This window comes from Leopardus geoffroyi, chromosome C3, assembly GCF_018350155.1.
Source record: "Leopardus geoffroyi isolate Oge1 chromosome C3, O.geoffroyi_Oge1_pat1.0, whole genome shotgun sequence".
In the NCBI taxonomy this organism is placed as follows: domain Eukaryota; kingdom Metazoa; phylum Chordata; class Mammalia; order Carnivora; family Felidae; genus Leopardus; species Leopardus geoffroyi.
Window position 1 is genome coordinate 123,568,588 of NC_059338.1, and position 25,680 is coordinate 123,594,267.

General features: G+C 38.5%; 1 protein-coding gene and 1 long non-coding RNA gene across 4 annotated transcripts in view; one reads left to right on the forward strand and one right to left on the reverse strand.

The window, feature by feature from the left end:
* The window catches only part of LOC123585971, a 318,427-nt gene extending 297,491 nt beyond the window's left edge, over window positions 1-20,936 (reverse strand). The window contains exons 1-2 of one of the 2 annotated variants that reach the window (XR_006706510.1): window positions 20,796-20,936; window positions 5,950-6,168 (exon numbers count right to left, since the gene is read on the reverse strand). This is a non-coding gene — a long non-coding RNA (uncharacterized LOC123585971). Of the gene's footprint in view, window positions 1-5,949; window positions 6,169-20,795 lie in introns of those variants that run through there. The other variant, XR_006706511.1, reaches the window with a different exon arrangement.
* Window positions 20,937-20,965: 29 nt separating this feature from the next.
* Window positions 20,966-25,680, forward strand: part of SNX16 (sorting nexin 16) — a 43,744-nt gene continuing 39,029 nt past the window's right edge. The window contains exons 1-3 of one of the 2 annotated variants that reach the window (XM_045454740.1): window positions 20,966-21,176; window positions 22,918-23,165; window positions 23,253-23,392. In XM_045454740.1, the coding sequence (XP_045310696.1) occupies window positions 23,018-23,165; window positions 23,253-23,392 (288 nt within the window). In that variant the 5' untranslated portion in view covers window positions 20,966-21,176; window positions 22,918-23,017. Of the gene's footprint in view, window positions 21,177-22,917; window positions 23,393-25,680 lie in introns of both variants that reach the window. The other variant, XM_045454739.1, reaches the window with a different exon arrangement.

Sequence of the window (25,680 nt, forward strand, 5' to 3'; positions counted from 1 at the left end):
ACATCCTTGAGGATCAGGGTGGAGTTTCCCCAGACAGGAGGAGTTTTCCTATCGTCAGTCATCCTAAAAGACATTAAACAAGAGGGCTGGGTTCCGGAAAGTGAGGGGTGAGAAACCTGTGCATAGAGAAACTTGTCTCTTTTGGGGTGGGAGCATTTGATACATGAGAAAGACTATGAATTCTGGAGTGTTTCAAATGGTAGGGTTTGAGCTGTCCCGAGTCAGCGGAGATAGGCTAAAAGCAAGGCAAAGAATGAGCCTCTGAGCAACCAGAATGCGCATAGGTGTAGGCAGTGGTTGTTAGGAATTCTCTGACTTAAATGCCTCTTCTTTCAACCATGATGCATCAATGAAGCCTAAGCAAGAATTATCATAGGTGTCAGTTGTATTCTGGGTTATTAAGAAAGGCTTGGTGCATGCATTTTGGGAAGGAACAATACAAGTGGGAGTAGTTCCTCCTATCCAGAGCCTAGAGAAGGATGAGTGTGGAGATTAAGGAGGGGAAGGTGGGGACTCAGTGGAGCTGGGCAATGCAAGGACTACCAGGTAGAGTGACTGTCTCATAAGGATCAGTGGTCAGGAAGGCAGAAGAATGAGGATCAAATGAAGATCGAAGAGAAGAGGTATTTGTGCCTAACAGATGAGAAGCAGTACTCTGGGAATGGCCAGAAACAGGTGAGGTTCATTTTGATGAACCTCATTTCCTGACAATTAAGTTAATGGGAGATCTGCCATAACAATTTGCATATAAAGATAAAGTTTGCTTTGATTTGCTAATAACAGATTTGATAACTTAAGGCTCTACTATTCAGAGGTTAACCATCTGTCCCTTTGCACAGGTCAGTCAATTTATGCCAGTTGTCCCAGTGTAATTACCAAAAGTACTCATTTTCCTATTAAAAGAGTCCCCGCTCGAATAATAATGTGGTCACCCTAACTAAGCACTGCATCAATGACACAGAAAAGAAACACAGTTTCAGAAGGGAAGGCATCACTGAAGGATGCAAAAGATTACATCTGAAATGTGTTTTGAAGGAAGGGAGGGCTTAAAGACAAAACAGTCAAGATTTTATAGGAAAAACGAATAGTATATGAAAATAAACTCAATGAGGCATATCGCCATTCTTTGCTAATATATACTGAATTCTTTTCACGTGTCATGCACAATTTTCTGGGATTTTATACGTATGAATAGTTTTACTCCGCCTAACAACCTATGAAGTAGATACTATGACCAGTCCTTTTTTAGTGAGACACATCACCCAAACTAAACAGTGAGATGGTGGCAAAGCAAGAAGTAAAACAGCCTAGGGGCGCCTGGGTGGCTCAGTTGGTTAAGCGTCCAACTTCAGCTCAGGTCATGATCGCGCGGTTTGTGAGTTCAAGGCCCGCGTCAGGCTCTGTGCTGATAGCTTGGAGCCTGCTTCGGATTCTGTGTATCCCCCTTTATCTGCCTCTCCTCCACACTCACTCTCTCTCTCTGTCTCTCAAAAATAAATAAACATTAAAAAAAAAATTTTTTTTAAGTAAAACAGCCTGGTCTCTGTACAATACACTGCCTATCAGAGAGCAATAAGCAGATTTATTTTGCTAAAGTTTCTGGTGAAAGAACAGTTGAAAATAGTGTTGGCAAGATGGGTCTGCAATGACTCGATACAGCATTTACACGTCATCTCTTACACAGTATAGAGTTAGGGAAGGGTTTTGAGATACTAATTTGAGTGACACTCATTTTTAGAAGGTTTATCTTTGAGAATAGCATACAGAAAGAATGAGAATTAGACTTAAGAGAAATCACGCTGGTTGATAATCTCAAATTTATTTTACTTATTACCCTCGCTCTGCATATAGATAGGTCTGAACATAGGTGATAACTCTTAGAATTGTTTGTCACTAAAATCTGATAGTAAGATTAATCAGAGTACAGAAAAAGAAAGTAACCAGAGAGGGATATATACATATATTTGTACATACAAATATTACAAAATATTTCCTGTCTAGAGCCTCAAAGTGGAGTGTAAAAGACTGCAGAAGAGAACTGAGTTGAAGGGAAAAGGGGAAAGGAACCATAGGGTTATGAAATGAAATCAGAAATTTCAGTTCAAAACAAGAAAGATTTTCAAACAGTTACAACTATTTAAGAGTGAACAGGCTTGATGTGATTCTATGAGCATTTGATCCCAAATGCCTCTATTCTAAAAGTTCAACCTATTGAATTTTATACAAAAATTGGAAAGAAAAGAAGTATAACTGACACAGTTATATATATGTGTGTGTGTGTGTGTGTATATATATATATGCGTGTGTGTATATATATATATATATATATACACACACACACATAAATAAGAGAAGACAGTACCTACTTAAGAGAAAAAAGAGTAACATGCAGAGTATGTATACTGTAAATTGGTGACAGATGGACAGATAGGTAAAAATAGATATTGACTAGATATTGACAGGCAGATTAGTATTATCACATTGTTTCACCAAATGTGATAATTTTTCAATTTCCAAAATGTGGAAACCCAAGCAACACAAGACTCCAAGAGTTTTAAGGGCTATGCCTCATAATGAATTGCATGGTCCACATATCAGTACAGACTGATATATACAGACTGGCTAACTCAGTCTGTACAGTGTGTAACTCTTGATCTTGGGGTTGTGAGCTTGAGCCCCACAATGGGGGTTTCCTTTACTTAAAAAGGAAAAAAACTTTTAATATATTTATACCTATATAGCATATGTATAGTTTCAGTTCCTTTTTAGGTAGTTTGCATCTCATGATAGCAAAAATGAAAATTCCAGAAAGGAATCAGACACCTATCTTCTAATGCTTATACATTATTTTGAAAAACAGTGAATTCTGCAGATGAACAATAAAAATATTTTCATTTTTAAATCATTTATTTCAGCAGAATGACAACCAAAAAGGTTTTTTTTACGTATATTTTTAGGTTATATAATGAACTCATTATTTCCAGAGAATAATCCTTCTTTCCAATTGCTTGAAACCACTGTCATAATAATTTGATTTAGATTGGAAAGTAACAGTCTTTTCAATTAAGAGACACACTTCATTTTCCAATACCTCCATTCTCTTCATTTCTTCTAAAACTCATTACAAACCAAATAATTTTATTCAGCCCAAGTAATTTCTGGAAACACAATCAAGGGTTACAGTATAATTGTGAAGTTTTGATGTCCTTTATCTTTTTCTTAGGAACATTTGATATTAATAGGTAGAAACTCCAACTTTTAAAAAATATTTCCTTAAGGTATAACATCAGCTCTGAAAATAAAAATAGGAAAACTAGCTTTCCTCCAGGATTAGCATGACACAGCACTACTAAAGCACATATTTTAGGACACAAATGTGTCAAGAAGCAATGATTATTATTATATAGCCAAAGAGAGCAATTAAAAGAAAGTTTTAAAAAACTACAGTGCCAGGTGTATGGCTTTTTAAAGTCAGCAAAATCAAAATGCATTTATCCAAGTATATATTTTTTGAAATTTATAATTTCAGAAGAAATTATATTCTTCTGAAAATTTAGTTATTTAAGCTGGACTTTGTAATAAGATATGTAAAGGCCCAAACAGGACTTATATTTTGAGGTATTAGATTTAAATAAAAATTTGATGAAGGAAAGGAAAAATAATTGAACATTATATAAGACTTAGCTCGTAGAAGTTTACCACACACTTTACATATGCAGTTGTCTTATTTATTACTCTTTCAACAATCCAGGAAGGTTGCTATCATTGCCTATATTTTATGGATGAAGAAAATGGAGGCTGAAAAAGAACAAGTAATTTAACCCAAGATCATACAACAAGTAAGTAGCAGAGTAAGAATTTCAAACCAGAGGTCAATTCAAAATCCTTCATTTATTGACATGGGGATTCTTTGACCTAATATACTATAATTTTCCTAGATCAATCACATCAAAGTCGGCATTAAAAACATACAGAGAAATATTGGTAGGAGTATATCCACACAGCCATTTTAGAGAATAATTTGCCAATATCTATCAAAATTTTAAACATTAAAAAGTATATCCTTTCATCCAGTAATTCACTTTCAGGAATCCATCCTCTAGAAATTCCGGCTCTGGAGCACCTGGGTGGCTCAGTTGGTTAAGAGTCCGACTCTTGATTCCAGCTCAGGTCAAAATCTCACAGTTTGTGAGTTCGAGCCCCATGTTGGGCTCTGCAGGGACAGGGTGGAGCCTGCTTGGGATTCTCTCTCTCTCCCTCTCTCTCTGCCCCTCCCCTACTTGTGTGCTCGCTCTCTGTCTCAAAATAAAATAAACTTAAAAGGAAAAAAGAAATTCTGGCCATCCACTAGTATGTCAATGCAATATTATAATTTCAACAAAACAAAAAAATAGGATCAATGTCCATGAATAGGGAATTGTTTCAATATAATACAGTGTGCCCATACCACAGAACTATGGATAGTAATGTAAGACTGTGGTAAATCTATATGTACTTACATGGAAAGATCTCTAAGACATATTTTTGAGAGTAAAAGCAAAATAAAATATTACAAGTAGCATAATATTAGTTATGAGTTATATTAAAATTATAATAGAGTGACATATTGAGGAGATTTTTCCTACCATGCAATGCTATATTTATTTTGACCTTGTGACCATGATTTACATTTATTCCTAGAAAACCAACCCATGCCACAGGTTAAAGACCAAAAATTAAACATCTCTATGTTTTCCTCACAGGTCTATCAGAGTTCCAGGACCAAAGCCACCATTACCCTTTTAATCACAAAGCACATTTGACATTTTAAACACTTTCACTTGAATTACCTAATCTGGTCCTCACAATACCCATAATCCAAGTATCCCAGAGCAGTTCAACAATAACAAAGTCACACTATTCTGCTATTTTATGCTAGTATGAACTGCTATTTTTAATTCATTTGTCAAGCATTTATTGAGAGTTTATTGTGAGCCAGCTTCTCATAATAGGTGTTATCAGGGTAGAAAGATGAATCAAATTAGACAAGATCCTACCCTGAATAAAATAAGCAGCGTATTTATGTTGGTGGAGGGAGTAAGTTATAAGACACATGCACAAATAACATAATTAAAGGAAAAAGTGAATAGGTGACATTAGAAAGGTACAAAAAATAGGCACAAACCATTATCTTGGTGATCTGCAAATCTGGAAGCCTGGGGGTCTTCTGAAAGGTTCTAAACTCTGAATTAAAGTTGTTCATATATCTATTTTTGCTTATTTACATATAGTTTATAAGTAGTTCTTTTAAGCATGTATATATATACATACGTATATGTATACATGTATACATGTATATATGAAAGGTTCTGAAAGGTTCTAAACTCTGAATTAAAGTTGTTCATATAACTATTTTTGCTTATTTACATATAGTTTATAAGTAGTTCTTTTAAGCATATATATATACATATGTATATGAATACATATGTATACATGTATATATATATATGCTTATTTATATATAGTTCTTTTAAGATCTTAATGATCTGGTAGCATTCTACAATGTGATCAAGTGGCAAGCACAGAAAGTTAGAGACAAGTAAATCTAATCTCCCATTGGAGCTGCTCCATTTACAAGCTGTTTGGGAGACTTATTTAAACTCTCTGAGGCTTTGTGTAGTCAACTGTATTTTCCAAAAGTGGCTACATCGATACTTATGCTTCAGAACCTTGTGTCTCCTCTATCAAGAGAAGTCAGTTTCATCGCCTCTTGAAACTGGGCATTCTACATAGTCACACAGTCACTTAATAAACAGAATATGGCAGAAGTTAATACTGCTATAACGTCCAAGGCTAATCATAGAAGTGATTTCTCTCTCTCCCCTCTCTCAACGCTTACCTTTAAAATCCATCTGCCATGCTCTTAGGACTGCAAATTAGTCCACGTGAAAATAGCACGGAAGTACTTACCATCCACCAGCATCAATGGCTGGACGTGTGAGCAGATGAGTCTTCAGGTGATGACAGACGCAGCCTTCAAGTGCTCCACCTGAGGCCTCAGACATTGTGAAGTGGAGATAAGTCATCCCCGTTTGAATCCCTGATCCACAAATCCATGAGCATAACAAATGTTCATTTTGGTGTAATTTGTAGAAAAGACATAGTAATGTGAACACTCAATTTCCTCATCTGGAAAAACAGAATAAGAACAGTATCTGAAGAGTTATTTTGAGGATTAAATAAGACAATATAAAGTGTTTAGTTTAGTATAGAGCCAGACACACTGCAGATTCTAAAAAAATGGACGTTACTATTACCATGTTAGTCTCTCTCAAAGACTGCCCCCCTCTACTACGTTACACATTACCTGGCCTCCTCTTTTCAACTCTCTGGCAAAAAAAGTTCCCACTCTGAAATTGCACTCCTAGAAATATTCAAGAACTACATCATAAGTTCTTATGAGGAACTAGGTAGCTTTTAGCAAGCAGTTTGTATATTCCTAATCCCTTCCAGTAAACTTGAACTCTGAAGGTAGGAATTAGCAGGATGAAAGGAATGGTTGGAATAGCCAAGAGGGGGCAAAGTAAACAAAAACTCCTCTGTGATGAACCTGCTTTCTAATTTTTTCTGTTGTCACTTCAGGCAGTAAGTACTTGTGTAATAACACACACATACACAAATACACATGCAAATTCACCATTTGAAATGAGCACTTCTGTGATAGTGATAGAATTTATGTGATAGAATTCATGATAGTTGGTATCGAGAGCATCAATTTAACATTTTATTTTTATATCCATTCATTCACTCATCCATTGGACAGACTTTCACTTAGCAACTTGTACATGCCGGATGCTGTGCAGGTACTAGTAATTCAAGAATATATTCCACATGGCTTCTGCCTTTGAAGATCTATAGTTTAAAGATATACACATAAAAGTTCTTTTTGTTTTTTTGAGTTCTTTCTGCCTCACAAAAAAACCCTTAATATTTTGCTTATGTAAAAATGTGTTTTAGTGAAAAGAGTAAAAATTTATTTATTTTTTAATATGAAATTTATTGGCAAATTGGTTTCCATACAACACCCAGTGCTCATCCCAACAGGTGCCCTCCTCAATGCCTATCACCCACTTTCCCCTCCCTCCCACCCTCCATCAACCCTCAGCTTATTCTCAGTTTTTAAGAGTCTCTTATGGTTTGCCTCCTTCCCTCTCTGTAACTTTTTTTTCCCCCTTCCCCTCCCCCATGGTCTTGTGTTAAGTTTCTCAGGATCCACATAAGAGTGAAAACATACGGTATCTGTCTTTCTCTGTAAGACTTATTTCACTTAGCATAACAAGGAGTAAAAATTTAAAACAAATAAGTTATATATTAATGCATTTTCAAGTTATATCGATATTCTCCTCCAGTTTTCACATTATCTTCACTTATCACTGTCTTCATCATTGGGATATACATCAACCAATATATATTTCAAGTATATGTGAATAAAATTAAGTAATCACAGTATTGTCATATGGGTACGGATGTTACAGTGCACATGAAGTTATAAAGAGTATTTATATGTAGTATACTACACGTAAGAGTATGACAAGTATTCATCCAGTATGTGGACTGAAGAGAGAGAAACACAAAATGAGGAATAAGGCTAGAGTGGTAGGCAGGGACCAGATCACAAAGGTTGTTGGGTGCCACTTGCAAGGCTAAAGAGTTTTGCATTTTATCTTCTAAGTGACTGAGCAATAATAAAGGATTTTCAGGAGGTGAATTATAATGCATCCAGATTTGTGTTCCAGAAGGCTCACTCTAGTAGCAAAAGTAGAGAATGAACGTCCTGTGTCAAGGATACCAATCTGGGGCTAATTGCATTGGTCCAAGGCAATATATGTGCATGCCTGAAGGAAGGTATTTGTTTGTAGTGGTAATGGAAGAGAAAACAGTTTTGAAAAGTATTTGGAAAACAAAGGACTGCTTCTGACAGGGTGTAAAGAACAGGATAAGTGGAAATATGGGACAATTCTCAAGTTTTCTGCTTTGGGTGATCTGGTAGGTAAGAATATCATCCCCAATGAAAGTAGAGAGGGGAAGAAACATCAAGATGGGAGGAGGAGGGACATTGAAGAAATGGTAGCTTTACAGTGCTGGCGGGACATTCAAGTAGAAATAGTCAGCCAACTTTTAGAAATAAACGTAAGTGGTGTGCCCCATCTTTTTCTGTTCCGCAGAGTATATTTCTTCACTTTTAAGGAAGCGAAAACCTGGGGTGGAGATCAACTTTCCCACATTTCCAGCTGGACTGCTGTCAAGAGGCAGATGTTCCTCATCACTAAACAGCCACAGTGAAGTTGATGCCTCTCCCTCTGATTGGCTAGAGAGGGACACGCACTTCCTGTCTGTATGAGGCACCACCTAACAGAACTCTCCACAATTGAATACAGATCCCAGTGGAAATAGAAGCTGATCTTTATTGATACAGAATTCTTCAAAACCATCCCAACCTTTCTCTAAAAGCTATATATCTTTACCTATTAACTGGGACACAATCTAAGTTCTTCGGCCTCTTATGTAGGATTTGCATGTATCTCCATCAATGAACACCCCTCATTGTGTCATTAACTCTCTTTGTAGAAAATATTATTTTTCAGCATTCCTGTTCCATTCTCTCTCCCTAACAGCATCCAGATTTTTCAGATAAACACCCCATCCCTCATCCAATCCATGTACTTGGGGTAAAGATAATTCAAGGTCTACCAGAGGTAGACTTAAGCCAGCAAACAGGTTTCATTCCCCTGGCTGCTGTCACTGATGTATTGTCGATCACGTGACTTAAACAGCCCAATCAGAATAAATCTCAGGACTCTTGCTTAGAACATTTAGATGGAAGTTCTTTTTCCCACAAGAATAAACAAGGAAACATATATACACTTGATTACTATTGACAGCCATCCTACGTTGTGAGGCTAATTTGCCTAATACCACAGAAGACAAAACAGAATTATTAAGTCATCAGATCACCCTAAACCTAAAATCTGTCCTGCTTCTGGATTTTCTGGTAATTGTGCAATACATTTTCTTATTAACGTTTCAGCAAGCATGAGCCATATTTTCTACTAGTCCCACAAGTCATATTAACTATACTTGGTATTAAAATGTGAAACGAGCTGAATGAGAGAAGCATGGGTACATGGCATATCCTAAGCTAAGGAGTTGACCATCCTGATAAGGTTGAAAAACTGTTGATGAAACTGTTAGCTCTTGTGATGGGAAAGGAACAGCCTCTCTTCACAAACACCACATTCTCCACACCATCTTTAGGCCTCTTTAGGCCTCTTCTAATACCACCTGAGTGAATCTGATGACTGGACCAATTCTTTGAACTAGCACCCCTCAATGAAAATTTTGAAGATTCCTGACTCCAGCTACTTGTGCACTGTACCCTTAGGACATGGAATACTTAGCAACTGGCATCCTCAGCTTTGGGATTTAGCTGCCATAGGTGATAAATCTCATTTATCATTTAGTTACATATCTTCATCTTTATGTATATCTCTATCTACACCCAAAGCCACAACCATCATCACATCTATACCACACACATGCTTATATCTGTATCTACATACATTTATACAGACCTATACCTATGCATTGTCTAAATTTAAGTCAATACATCCACCTGCATACACAGCACTATGCTGTTGCAACATTTAGGTTGTTATAGCAATTAAATGAGTTAACATATGTAGGTGCTCAATGAATATTTACTGAGTGAATGCAAAGTGCGCACAACATGTTAAGTTCTCAATAAAAGCTAGGCATTATTATTTGCATTCATTGTACTAAAGGTAGCAACAAGTGAAAATCCCAACTTAAGCTTGCTTATCGATAAGTAAATTTATTATCTCCGAAAATTTTAAGATCAGAAGTAAAACAGGTTCTAGATAAAGTAAAATCAAAGGTTCAGTGATATCATCGAGATGCTTTACCCCTCTTCATTCTGCCATCCTCATATGGGGATGCATCATCCCAAAGTGATTCCCTTGTAGTTGCAAGATAACTGTGGATGGGACTGCAATCGGGACTCTGTGCCTCCTTGTTCATACCCAGTTAAGAGAAGAAGAGAATATTTTCCACCAAGCACGGGAGTTATGTCTTTCCTTTTTCTCGGCCTTTCTTTTGGCCCTTCTCTTCACTTCCCTATGTGGCAGGCTGCCAAAAGTGGCTCCATCCAATTTAAGAATAAAGAAATTTCAAAAAGAGATTGACAGCTCACAGATCATCCAGGAAGCCTGGGGACAATGCAGCCAAGGGAAAAAAAAAAGCATAAAACTAGTCTTGTGAGGAAGCTGCTACCACTGAGCATTAGACTGTGTACCTTGGACCACCAACATGGAAGGCAGAGGAAAGGATTCATGTATTAGCAACGCCTAGAGCATGTATCCATACGTTAGGAGCAAGGGAGGCTGAGAAAGCAGCTATCTGGCAGTTTAGCATTTTATAGTGGGAAGTCAACTCTGAACTCTCACTTAGATACATAAAGCAGGCATTCCCAGACACAGAGAGATTCAGATAGCTGGCAACCACTAAGGTCCACTATTGACAGAGCTATATTATAGGAGCACGCAGCCACCCACATGGTATGGTTCTCCCTGGGGAAAAGAGACTTTGTGAACAACACTGAAAGGGCTTGCTCACCAAACTCTGTAACACTTCAGGATCCAAGCAAAAGTAAAAGAAGAGTTCTCCATTTCAACTGGCACCCTGCTGCACCGTGGGTCCCCAGTCCAACAGACAGGCAGCATTACTGGAAGACCTCCAGTTTGCATTCGTGGTATGAAGAATTTGACTCAAGAGACACTGAATTAATCTCTGTTAGTGGAAAGGATGGTGTGAGGCTGTCAAGGCGAGCATGACTCAGCCAGCGGCAAAAGCAGTGACAGCAACTCATCCAACAACGGTGACAGGGAGCAATAACCAGAACAGATTCCCTGGAGCACAGAAGGTACCCCTTGAGGACTCTAACGGTACGTAGGGAAGAATTCCTTACAATGAAAAGGGAGCTTAAAATGAGCAAGATTTCGGTGCTAATGTTAAAATCCAAGGTCTCAGAGACATGTGGATCGCACATGTGATTAAAGAAACAAATGACATCTTATTTCCTGGAATCGGAGCTCTTAGAAGAAGGAAAAGGAAGCAGTTTTGCTAACTGGTTTCCTTTTTCCTCCAACTGATCATGTGAGGCAGCTTTCCTGGAATGCTCTGCCACCCAGTTGGTTCAACGCTGTTTTCTTCTAGACATTCAAATCTCAGCAATCAAGACACGTTCTCAGAGACGTCTGCTTTGATGCCTCAGTGTACCATTGCTGCACTTCTCCCTGGCCCCGGCCCAACCACTCTGATCATATTAGTTTATTTTCTTCAAAGAACATGAACCCAGCTAAATTCTTAAAACTTATTTCTTGTTTTGTTTATTGTCTGTCCCCATATAAACATTCACCAGAATGCGAACTCCAGGAGAAGAGTGGTTTTGCATATTACTGTTACTGACAAAGACCTGTATGCGTAGGACAGTACCTGGCACGTATGGTAGGCACTCAACAAATACTTGCTGAATGAGCATGAGTATCTGGCTCCTCAGAGTTGAGGCTATTTGACACCATATAAAAATTAAAACTTTAGGGGCGCCTGGGTGGCTCAGTCGGTTAAGCCTCCAACTTCAGCTCAGGTCATGATCTCATGGTTCATCAGTTCGAGCCCCACATTGGGCTCTGTGCTGACAGCTTGGAGCCTGGAGCCTGCTTCGGATTCTGTGTCTCCCTCTCTCTCTGCCCTTCCCCTGCTTGTGCGCTCTCTCTCTCTCTCTTTCTGTCTCTCTCTCAAAAATAAATAAACATTAAAAAAATTAAAACTTTATGTCTACAAGTCTTTAATTCAATTCAAACAACTTTGTCTCTCATTGTTAAGCAGTCTCTATATAAAATCCTCAACACCTTATCTGCCTGGGATACACCTTTTCCCAACTACATTCCTCACTTCCCCTCCAGACACATACTTCGCATGGTTAACTCCTTCCCAATGCCTCTGGTTTACACAGTCTTTCAATAAGGACTCTGAAAGAAGTGAAACATCAAAATCAATAATGCCAGAGAGTAAATCAGACTAACAACAGAGAAGCTGAGGATAGAACAGGCACAGAAAAACATTGGTTTATCAAGATCAATTATTTTAGGAGCGAAACCTAGGGTGCATACATTATACTAGAACTAGGTAATGGTCAAAGAGAAAAGAAAAAAAGAAATGAAATTATTTAAGCTAGCTACCGTAGTGTGACATGGGATGAAGACCCCAGGAGTTCCTAAAACTAAACCCAAAGACTTTGTTTTCAACCAACGTCTTGCCAAGTGTGGCTCTTTGAGGGTCTGAGATCTACCTGCGGCAATGACAGAGAATGCATGGTATGGTAGAAATCTGAGCATGGGCTTTGAAGACAAATAGAACTAAGCTTGAGTCCTAACCTTGCCAACCAAGACAACCCCTCAGAGAGTAATTGTCCATATAAAAAGGACAAGCTCATCAGCCTTTCAGAGATGCAATCTGTAAAGTATCACTTATAATAGTACCTGTTTCGTGGGATTATTGTGAGGATTAAATAAATTATTGCACATAAAATCAATAGTGCAATTCTCTGCCCACAGTTAACTGCTGTTCATTCATTCAGCAAATATCTGCACACACTATTATTAATATTGTCTATCTTTAAGCTATCTAGTTGACTCAAGAGATAATAATAGTTATTGTTTGCCAGGCACTGGACTAAGCACTTAAGAAGCATGATAATTTTTATTTTCCACAACTATAGGAAATAGGAAAAAATATTATTGTTGCATGTTATGGATAAAAAAAAAAGGTGGAAGTAATCCAAACAAAAGACCAGAGGTAACCTAGATGATTTAAGCCCTCCATGAAATGGTAAGATGCTCACCTACAAGATGAGCAGGAATCCTGGTGCTGATGTAGGAGACTTGCTACTTCTTCCAAGGCTTTATTTTTCCCCTGAAGATGTTATCTTTTTTAGAAGGATCCCTTACACACTAGGATGTTGAAATTTGGCACTGTGACCTCAGAAAACAGAATTCCTTCCCCATATTTATACCAGGAGTTGGAGCATATCTCAAACATAATTAAGATACAGACTTAAATGTACAATAATATCGATTCATTGGTCTATTTAACTTCAGGAGTTTAGCTTTTTTTTTTTTTTCACTCTATTTTTGCTCAGCCTAATGCCTTTTATAGATCTTAGCATTGTTAACCAGGTTGTGATATTCGTTCAGTTATCTACTTCAGGTTTCAAATGACACACATAAATTTATCAAACATTAGACCTTAAGTGGACCTTAGAAATCATGTAATCCAGCAGTCTACAAATTACTCTGAACAAATGAAGGAATCCTTTCTCTTTAACCAAATGTTTCACTTTGTTTACAGAGCAAGTGCCATTTCTTTGAAATCAAATTCCACTGAGACTATGGATGCATTTGTTTGTTTTACATTAAACCACCAAGCTAATCCAATGAGAAAACTTTGGATTTTCATTCATTTATTCATTCAGTTTGGCCCCATATATGCCAGAGTTTCTGCCAACCAGTGAAGAAGAAAAGGACACAGTCTCTGCTTCAAGGAGCACATGTTCTACTCAGGAAGGCAGACACACAGGGACAATCATATCCAATAGGAGTAAGGCCACAGCAGAAGCTTGCAGGGGGAAGTGTGAGGCCATGGGTGAGGGGGTTTCACAGAAGCTTCTGGAATGGTGGTCACCTAGAAATGGGACTCAGAAATGGGATGAGAGAAGATAATTCCCAGGCAAAAGCAACAACAAATGCTAGCAAAAGAGAAAATGAAGAGCTCAGAATGGGAAATAATTCTGATATGGCTGGACTTTGAGATTCACTGCATGTGATAGGTACTCAATAAATGGCTGGTTCGTTGATTAACTAATTAATTAAACTGGAGGAAATAGGCTATAAAAGTAGATAGAAGTCAGTTCACGAAGGGGCTCATAGGCTGACTCAAAGAATTCGATTTTATTCCCTAAAATAGAAGTTGAAAATGCAAATGTCTGAAGGGATTTTATAGGAAATGTGAATAAGTGGGCCAGGTTTAAAAATATATATATAGCAATTATGGGGACTATGCATGAAGTAACTGCCTTATTCAGGTACAATATAAGGTACTGTCAGCACACAGATCTAATATATGATCCTGGCCCTTAGGCTGCACATAAAAATACATACGCAAAACATAATGTGATGATTACCTCTACAATAGGATACAATAGGATCATTGAGGAGAGGCTTACTTAATTCCATCCGAGGAAATCAGATAGGTTTTACTGATGAGATTCTATTTGAGACAACTTGAGGAATGAATATGAGCTCATCTTTCTACTTTTGGACTTTCAGTCCAATCACGTTGGTCTCCTCCTCACTGTCCCACAACACTCTACACTGCGTTAAGTCCTCTCTCAAGTCTTTGTCTGGTGTCCCTTACATTCCTTCTTTACTTAACCAATTCCTGCCAGCTGTTAAAGGCCCATTGCAGGCCTTCCTCATGCATAAAATCCAGGAAGACTTCCCAGGCATCAAATGTTAATGGAGAATGTACCAGAGGCAAGAAACTATTGGAGGGCTGAAAGACGTTAGGACCCAACAGAGTGTAGAAGTGTTCAGGAAAGGGTGTCTTATTATTATGTCTGATGAGAAGCTTACTAGTTTGGGACTCCAGGATTCATGGGGTCTGTGATTACAGGCAGATCTTTTAGCATGTTTTCTTCAGTAGTCTTACCTCTAAAATGGACGTTTATCCCCATTATCTTTATGGTCTCTTTCAGTTCTAAAATTATAACCGTGATTTTGTGAAGGAATGTGATTTCTTTGTTGTATTTCCAGTAGGACTTCCACATCTACCTTCAAATTTTTCTTTATATGATGAGTAGAAATCATTAATCAATGGTAGCAGTACTGAAGAGGATCTTCTCTCTGCCATTATAAATGCCATATATTTCCTACCATAGATTTAGGTGATTCCATAAGTCACAGGTTAACCGCAATAAAGTTGGCTATTGTGTTCCCCTGTTACTACTTTGGTCACCACCTATTAATTTAAGAAGAGATCACTTGTTAGGGTGCCTGGGTGGCTCAGTCGGTTAAGCGTCCAACTTCAGCTCAGGTCATGATCTCGCAGTCTGTGGATTCAAGCCCCACGTCAGGCTCTGTGCTGACAGCTCAGAGCCTGGAGCCTGCCTCGGATTCTGTGTCTCCCTCTCTTTCTGCCCCTCCCCCACTCACGCTCTGTCTCTCTTTCAGAAATGAATAAACATTAAAAATAAAAAATTAGAATAGGTCACTTGTGGTTCTTTCTCTGGACCCTTACAATTTCATGGCAGTGAGAAAATAGAAAATAGATTACAGATCCTGAATATTAAATCACAGAAACACTGCCTATGAAAAAGAACATTCATGAATTAGGGAAGTCATGAGATTATGCCAACATAATAACTAAAAAGGAGTTGTTTTTTTACATTATTTTAGTTATTACAAATCTCTTAGAAAGAAGTGTTTGCATTTTATCCACTTTTAAAATTCATATTTAGTTCACCTCATTCCAACTTGCCCTATTAGTTGTACTTTTGGGTATGAGCAGAATAAGCAACTCTGGCCAGGTGTAAGCAAAAAGCAAATCTATTGAAAGTACACTAGGGTATCTCATGAACTCCAAGTAAAAGTCAAGAATGGGGGGAACCAGCTCAACTCTAGTGACCTCAGCAGTGGGACTTCACTGACCCTCTTACCATAGAATTTCCTTTATCTGACTTCACCTCCTATGACTTTCAGTCTGCATCTTCCTGCTACTTCTTTTAATTGCTAGGAGAGAGCATCCATTGGACACAATTTAGGTCAAATGTCCTCCTCAGACACAATCAACCATGACAACACAATGTAAGACTAACATATTACAAAGATGGCCACCAGGGGCCCAACCTTATAGAAGCAGAGAGTTCCAGAGAAGGCGGAAATGTGAGACTCTAGGAAGCCACCTCAAGAGATGTTTGCCTATTGCACATACTTTTTTCTGCTGTTCCTTTTTGTTTTTGTTTTTGTTGTTACCATTCTTCCCTCTCTCCCTAAACTCACCCCTTGCCCCATCATTACAAATATCTATACAACATTGTATAAAATTGTATCTAGAATGGGCTCAAAATATCCTGCTAGATGTATACATTTTACATAAAATTAAAGAAAGGGAAGGAAAATAGGCTGTTGTTACTCTGCAAACTAAAATGTATACAAATCAATTTGCTTGTATGTGCTGTATACAGTCATCCAAACTTAACTAAAATATTGCACAGAGACTAACCATTACATATGCACTATGATGATGTGACTTTTACTCTGACAACCACAGGACATTCTTTCATGATTAGTAAAGACATTCAGGAGCCCAGAAATAAAACCATATTTACACAATCAATTAATTTACAACAAAGAAACCAAGAATATACAATGGAGAAACGATAGTCTCTTCAATAAATGGTGTTGGGAAAACTTGACAGCCACATGTAAAAGAATAAAACTGGACCACTATCTTACACCATACACAAAAATTAACTCAAACTGGATTAAAGACTTGAATGTAAAACCCGAAACCATAACACTACTAAAAAAAAAAAAAAAACCCAAAAAACAAAAACATAGGTGGTAAGCTCCTTGACATGAGTCTTGGCAATGATTTTTTTGTAACCAGCCTCAAAAGCAAAGGCAACAAAAGCAAAAATAAACAAGTGGGCCTGTATCAAACTAAAAACCTTCTGCACAGCAAAGGAAATTATCAATGAAATGAAGAGGCAATTTACTGAGTGGGAGAAAATATTTGCAAATCATGTGGGATTTGTTAAGTGGTTAATATCCAAAATATATAAAGAACTCATACAACTCAATAACAACAACAAATCCAATTAAAAACAGGGCAGAGGATCTGAATAGACATTTTTCCAAATAAGGCATACAGATGGCCAACAGGCATATGCAGAAATACTCAGTTGTCACTAATCCTCATAGAAATGCACTTCAAAATCACAATGAAAGCAGGGCGATGGGGGAATGAGTTAAATAGGTGATGGGGATTAAGGAGTGAACTTGTGATGAGCACTGAGTGTTGTATGGAAGTATTGAATCACTATATTGTATATCTGAAATTAATATTACACTGCATGCTAACTGGAATTTAGATTAAGACCTAAAAATAAAAATTAAAAAAAAAATTAAAGAAAAACCACAGTGAGATATCACCTCACACTTGCCAGAATGGCTATTATCAAAAACACAAGAAATAAGGGCGCCTGGCCGGTTCAGTCAGTAGAGCATGAGACTCTTAATCTCGAGGCTCTGAGTTCAAGTCCTACACTGGGTATAAAAATTACTTTAAAAAATTAAACTATACTCATGCATTACTGAAAAAAAAACAAAAAAGACAAGAAATGGAAAATGTCAGTGAGGATGTGGAGAAAAGGGAACTCTCATGCCCTGTTGGTGGGAATGTAAATTGGTGCAGGCACTGTGGAAAACAGTATGGAGGGTCCCCTGGGTAGCTCAGTTGGTTGAGCGTCTTTTTTCTTTTTTTTTTTTTTTTTTTAAGTTTATTTATTTATATTTGAGAAAGCCAGAGACAGTGTGACTGGGGGAGGGGAAGGAAGAGGGAGAGAATCCCAAGCAAGCTGCACACTGACAGCACAGAGCCTGATGTGGGGCTCAAACTCATAAAACCATGAGATCATGACTTGAGCCAAAAACAAGAATCCTACACTTAACCAACTGAGCCACCCAAGTGTCCTGAGCATCTGACTCTTGATTTCAGCTCCGTCATGATCCCAGGATTGTGGGATTGAGCCCCGTGTCAAACTCCGTGTTGAGCATGGAGCCTGCTTGAGATTCTCTCTCTTTCCGTCTGCCTTTCTCTCCCACTCATGCTCTCTCTTAAGAAAGAAAAAAAAAAAAAAAAAAAAGGATAAGGGCACCTAGGAGGCTCAGTTGGTTGAGCATCCAACTTCAGCTCAGGTCACAATCTCATGGTATGTGAGTTCAACTCCCACATCAGGCCCTCTACTGTCAGCACAGAGCCCACTTTGGATCTTCTCTCCCTTCTCTCTCTGCCCCTCCCCTACTCCTGTGCTAGCTCACGTGTGCATACTCTCTCAAAAATAAATAAATAGGGGCGCCTGGGTGGCTTAGTCAGTTAAGCAGCCGACTTTTTATTTTGGTTCTGGTCATGATCTCACGGTTTGTAAGTTCAGGCCCGCATTGGACTCTGCACTGACAGTGTGAAGCCTGCTTGGGATTCTCTCTCTACTTCTCTCTGCCCCTGTCTTTCCCTGTCTCTCTCTCTCTCTCTCTCTCTCTCAATAAATAAATAAACTTAAAAAAAAATAAAGTGTCTTTAAATAAACATTTTTTTAAAAAAATGAAAAAAAAACAATATGGAGTTTCCTCAAAAAAATTAAAAATAGAATTACCATACAATCCAGCAAATCCACTTCTGGATATTTATCCAAAGAAAATGAAGGTACTAACTCAGTAAGTATGGACTCCCATGTTCACTGCAGCATTATTTACAATAGCCAAGATTTGGAAACAACTAAAATGTCCATCAACAAATAAATGGATAAAGAAGATGCACAGGATACTATGCAGCCATAAAAAAAAAGAACGAAATCTTGCCATTTGTGACAACATGGATGGACCTAGGAGGCATTATGCTAAGTGAAATAAGTCAGAGAAAGACAAATACCATATGATCTCACTCACATACAGAATACACATGGAATTTAAAAAACAAAACAAACAAAATGCTCATAGATACAGAGAACAGACTGGAGGTTGCCAAAGGTGGGAGGGGAGATGAGCAAAATGAGTAAAGGAAGTCAAAAAGTAAGGTATAAATTTCTAGTTATAAAGTAAGTCATGATAATATAATGTACAGTATGGTAACTATGACAACTAATACTGTATTGCATATTTGAAAGTTACTAAGGGGCACCTGGGTGGCTCAGTCGGTTAAGCATCCGACTTCGGCTCAGGTCATGATCTCACGGTTCATGAGTTCCAACCCCACATCAGGCTCGGTGCTGACAGCTCAGGGCCTGGAACCTGCTTTGGACTCTGTGTCTCTTTCTGTGTGTCTCTCTCTCTGTCCCTCCCCCATTCATGCTGTGTCTGTCTCTCTCTCTCAAGAATAAATAAACATTAAAAAAATTAAAAAAAAAAAGAAAGTTGCCAAGAAAGTAAATCTTAAAACTCCTCATCACATGAAAAAAAAACTTGGATCTATGTATGGAGATGATTGTAGCGATCATTTTCTCAATATATACAAATGTCAATTAATTATGTTGCACACGTGAAGCTAATATAATATGCAAATTATACCTTCAATTTAAAAAAGTATTTCATTTTAGGGGTGCCTGGGTGCCTCAGTCGTTTAAGCATCCAATTTCAGTGCAGGTCATGATCTCACGGCTTGTGAGTTCTAGCCCTGCATCGGGCTCTGACCTAACAGCATGGAGCATGCTTCAGATTCTCTCTCTCTCTCTCTCTCTCTCTCTCTCTCTGCCCCTCCCCTGCTCACGTGCTTGCTCTTCTCTCAAAAATAAACATTAAAAAAAATAATAAAAATAAATTATTTTATATTAAAAAAAGATGTTCAGGGGCGCCTGGGTGGCGCAGTCGGTTAAGCGTCCAACTTCAGCCAGGTCACGATCTCGCGGTCCGTGAGTTCGAGCCCCGCGTCAGGCTCTGAGCTGATGGCTCAGAGCCTGGAGCCTGTTTCCGATTCTGTGTTTCCCTCTCTCTCTCTGCCCCTCCCCCATTCATGCTCTGTCTCTCTCTGTCCCAAAAATAAATAAACGTTGAAAAAAAAAATTAAAAAAAAAAAAAAAAAGATGTTCAGATTGTTTTCTGTAAGTAAAATGTAGACATTTATCAATACCAAATAGATAAAGAACACATTGTATCTATATCCTGTATGCTCCTTTCAATAATCCGTGAAGGAAGTTCTTCCTGGACAGTTTCAATAAACTTTTCTAGATCCTTCCTCCTCTTAACTGTGGTATTTGTACACCTTTGCTTCTTGAAAGTTTAATTTGCCTTGGCTTCCTTGTTATTGGACTGTCAGGTTTTTCTCATCATACGTAACTTTTGCTACCACCTGCAGACCTATCCACAGGTGAAGGAATTACTCCAAGGTTCATTTTTTTCTTTTCTCTCTATACCCCTATTCACTTACAGAACCCATGAATATAACTGGCACTTCAAGGCCAAGACTGCCAACTCTATCCTGAAAACTACTTCATGTTTTAGTCTACTGTTTCCATACAATTCTCTTTTTATGTCACACTCACACAAGAAGGGAAATATCAACCCAAAACCCTTTATTACACCACAAACTATATTATCTTCCTATGGTCATTTTGAAATTACAACTATCAATTTCTCCCAGTCTTGGGAATGTTCCAAAACCTTAGAAATCAAGGGATGATCTTAGCTCCACTAATTTCAGAAAACAATTTATAATCTATTAGAACCAGCCCAAGCTAGTGATGACTACAAGTCCCAGGATGCAAAGCAGGAGCCTGGACCAATGCTGACTGTAGTTCCTCCACGGAACTGAAATCTGATCCCGTGTGCGGCAAACTAGGCGTCTTTGCCTCCATTTCTCAAAGTTAGTTTATAAAAATAAAGCTAGGGAAGAGAAAGTAGAATTCTTACCACAACACTAGGTCCAACCCAGCTGCCAAAGAGCCCTAGCCGCACGCACAATTCGAATGAGTGCCTCCGGGGGTAGGGGGCTGAGGAGGAGGGAGAAAAAAAAAAAAAAAAAAAAAAAAAAAAAAAAAAAAAAAGCTCTTTGCGTGACGTCACTTCCTGGAGAGGCGGCCCGGATTGGCCCCTCCCTCCACCTCGCAGGGATCCTGGGCCCCGCGGCAGCCGGGTAAAGCCGGGCTGAGGCAGAGAGCGGCTGCTTTGGGGGACGGAAGGTCACGTGAGGCTTCTTGGTCCCGTGGGTGGAGACGAAAAGCTGCGGTTAAGGAGGGTCGGATTTAACCGTCACGGGGAAGCGAGCTCTACGGAATCGCGGAGGGGGCTGAGGTAGGGACGAGGCGGCGGGCGCTTTCCCGGGCGCTCTTTCGAGTGACACCTGCGCCCCCTTGGCTGGCGGGCGTCTGGCGGACTCCACCGGAGGGTGGACGGGCCCCGCAGGAACCTTCGGGCCACCCTCAGGCCACCGCAGACTCTGCCGCGCGTCTGGAGGCGCTGGCCTCGCGCGGGGCGGCGGAGTTGGGACCGTCTTGGGGCCCCTGGGAGCTCCGGAGAGCGGTGGGTCTTCCCACCCAATGAGGCGAAATCCCGTGGCCTGCTCACCCTGACAAGGCACTCCTGAGGTCGAGCTGCCCCTGGGTTCTCCACTTTTCCTCTCGCCACCCACTTCTCTCTCCTACCTCGTTGCTCAGGCTCGGGCCACCTCACCTGCCTAAGGTTTTTCCAGCGTAGGACTAAGATGTCAGGCTTCGGAGCATCTCCATGCCAAGGCAAAAGTGAACACGCTATTAATGAGCCCAATACGTTTTCTTAAAGTTTGGGTAGCGCTCACTTCTTTGCATGTCAGTGATTGTGTTGATACGCGCGTCCTTCCCCCAGCCCTGTGGCCTCAGGTAGTTAATTAGCAAGGGGCAGGGCTATCCCACGGGCTTTGAAAAGGATAAGATTTCAGACTTTTATTTACTTCTTGGGAGTGTGGGGGGAGCATCAGGCAGAACCGAGGAGCAGTGAATCAGCAACTCGAGTTTCTCGCACCTTTGATGATGAGGAAGGTTGCCCAGAGCCACGTGCTGGACTAAAAATCTTACATCAGCATCTTTTCCAAGCCCAAGCAGCTCCATTCCTACCTTTCTCACTAGTAGAGTTGCATAGATGTAGTTAAGATAGGCAGACCCTTTGTTATGTGCCATTTCACAGGTCTGTAGTTATTACAGTTTGTTAGTTTATTATTTAACAACTTAGTGGTAAACCTTTTCTTCATTGTATAATTATGAGATTATTCTGAGACAAGATAAATTGGTCCTTTTGACAACAGATTACTGAGTATGAGTTGTAAAGATTTGTTGACTACCCTCAGTTTATAGCATAGCAGGATTACTGATGATCTAGAGACTGAAGAACATTTTCACTTTCAACCTTTTTATATTTTAGGATATAAGTTTAATGTTCATTGGGTTTTATTTGATTAGTTTAAATTGACCAGGAGTTTTTCCAGTACATTTCATCCTGTATTTAGTAAACTAAAATTTTAAGAGCAGTTGATGTTTGCTTTGTAACATCTAAGCTTCTGGTTTACTGTTATTACTCAGGGTAATTCTTTAGATTTTTGCTAATTAAATCAAACGGGAATATGAATAACTCTCCTCCCTTTCTTTTCTTCCCTCCTTCCCTCCTTGTATGTAGAACTATCAGGACCATAAGCAAACAATAAAGTTTCAGAAAGGGCTTTACCACTTGTCCTGTTTCCAACTCTTCTATGTAGGTGAAATCACGTTAAAATGAACATTACAGGAATCTATCACAAGGAAATGAAGTAGAGATTAAAAAGAACCTGTAGTATGAAAGTCAAGAAAAAGACTATGGAGTAGTTTTACTCTCTTTACCTTGCAAATGAGAGTCCTTAAAGATGATATTTTGGGATTAAAGAAAGAGGTTTGGGGCATGTTTTCATTCCACATAAAGTAACCGAGTGTCACAAAATCAAAAGAAATGAATGTGAACATTCTGGGGGTTTTTGGGATAACGTTCCAAATTAAAGACTAACCTTTCAATATGTTCTTCTCATTTTTAGATAGTGAATTCCCAAGAAGAAAATAATGGATTTCATATTAGTTATTCTCTAAATGTTTGGACTCAGCAGCGTATAGGTTTGTTGCAAAAGCTAAAAGAAGATGGCAACTCCTTATGTCCCAGTTCCTATGCCCATAGGGAACTCTGCTTCCACTTTTACAACCAACAGAAACCAAAGAAGTTCTTCTTTTGGGAGTATCTCAACAAGTTCAAACTCTTCCAAAGGCCAGTTAGAGGACTCAAATATGGGTAATTTTAAACAGACAAGTGTACCTGATCAAATGGATAGTACTTCATCTGTCTGTAGCAGTCCCCTCATTAGGACTAAATTTACAGGTGCAGATTCTTCCATTGAGTATTCTACTAGACCAAAAGAAAGTGAGGAACAAAATCCTGAAACAGTGTGTTTGGAAGATAGACCTTCTACACCTACTATATTGGGTTATGAGGTGATGGAAGAAAGAGCTAAATTTACCGTGAGTATTAACTTCTGCTGTACGTCAGTAGAAAGTGAAAAATTGGGTTTAATTGTTACCTATACTTGTAATTTCTTGAACATAAAATTCAAGTGGTTTTTACAACTCTAAATACTGTCATGCTGTAGTAAACCTTTGTTTTATTTGAATGAATTTTCACAAACCAGAAATTTCTGTGAAATTAGCACACAGATCGAGAAACCGAACAAGCATCCAAAATGCACCTCCCCCATGCTCTTTGTCAGTCAATACCCACTCTTCCTGATAGCCTGCATTAATTTTGCCTATTTTTGTACCTTATGTAAATGGAATTACAGAGTATGTACTCTTTGACGTGTGGTCTTTTCATTATTGTGTTTGTAAGATTTATCCTTAAACTTGCATGTAATTATAGGTAGCTCATTTTTGTTACTGATCGTATTCCTTTTTTGTTAATATACTACAATTTATTAAACCATTCTGCTGTTGAAGGATTTGTAGAATTTCCAGTTTGGGGCTCTTACAAATGCTACTGCAATGAACCTTTTGGTACTTGTCACTCAGTAAACACATGTACACATTTCTGTTTGGTATCTGCCCAGGAGTAAAACTGCTAGATTATATGCCTGGCTTTAGAAGATATTGATGAACAATGTGCCAGAGTGGTTGTACTAATTTATACTCCTGTAAGCAGGGTATGAGAGTTCTAGTTACTCTACATTTTCCCAGTGTGTGGTATTTTTCATCTTTTTCATTTTACCTATTCTGGTGGATAGAGTAATATCACATTATGTTCTTAATTTGCATTTTTTAAATGGCTAGTTAAATTGAAGATGTTTTTGGCCATTGGATGGATGGCCAAAACATTCCTGTTGTGAAGTATTTGTTCCAGACCTTTATTTCTTTTTCTTTGGGAAAGTTCTTTCCACTTGATTTATAGTTTTCTCTGCATTTTGGACATAAGTTTTTTCTTACAGCACGCATTGTGTTATCTCTCGCTCTGTGGCTTGCCGTTTCACTTTCTTAATGATGCATTAGATAAACAAAAGTTCGTAGTAATAAATATGCTTTATTAATATGCTTTATATATACTATACAAATATAAATATCTTAATACTTGTTCTTTTACGGTTAACACTTTTTTTTAACTTTTCTTTTTAATGTGTTTTTAATTTATTTTTGAGAGTGAGAGAGAGCACAGGCATGGGAGGGGCAGAGAGAGAGGGAGACACAGAATCTGAAGTAGGCTCCAGGCTCTGAGCCCCACATGGGGCTTGAATTTGTGAACCGTGAGATCATAACCTGAGCTGAAGTCAGATGCTTAACCAGCTGAGCCACCCAGGCATCCTAACACTTTTAAAATCTACCTATTCCCAGCTTACAAAGATGTTGGCCTATGTTTTCTTCAAAAACTTTATTGTTGGACCTTTCACATTTAGATCTGTAAGGCATCTGGAATTGATTTTTGTCTGTGGTGTGAGATAAGGGTCAAGACATTTTTTTCCCCTCCTTATAGGATAAAGTAATCCAGTTTTTATTGAAAAGACAACTCTGTCTACATTTGCACAGTTGCTTATGTCATAAATCAGGCAATCATGAACATATGGGTTTCTGTGTTCCATTTTTCCTTCATTTACCAATTCCACATTGTCCTTAATTACTAATGCAGTATGAGAGGCCTGGCTACCTGCTGTCTTAAGTAGTCTAGCTTTGTTCTTCAAGACTGTCTTGGTTATCCTTGGCTCTTTGCACTGCAGTTGTATCGAATCTATAGACTGGAGAGAACTGACATCTGTACACCACTGAGTCTCTGCATCTATGAGCCTAATCCATACACGGAAGTCATTAACTTCTTTTAATGTTTTGTACTTTTCAGAGCAGAGGTCTTTCATTTTTTAGTTTTTTTTTTTTTTTCTTTTTAAGTAATCTCTATACCCAACGTGGGACTCAAACTCACAACCCCAGGATCAAGAGTCACATACTCTACCAACTGAGCCAGCCAGGTGCCCCTAGTTTTATTTCTGAATACTGAGAAATATGTTGTTTGATGTTCTTGATACCTTGTTTTGTTTTCTTTTTGTTAATTGCTAGTTTATATGTTATGGTCTTGTGTGTCAATGTGTTTCTGTATCTGGAGACCTTGCTGAATATACTTATAATTGAAATAGTTCTTCTTGGATTTTCTTGATACAAAGTTTTTATGTTTACTTCAACATTTCATGCTATAAACTTATGACAGTATAGTAGGACATCCAAGAAAAAAGTTGTCGTGATAATTTTTGTTGTTAGGGATATGTTTAATTTTTTTT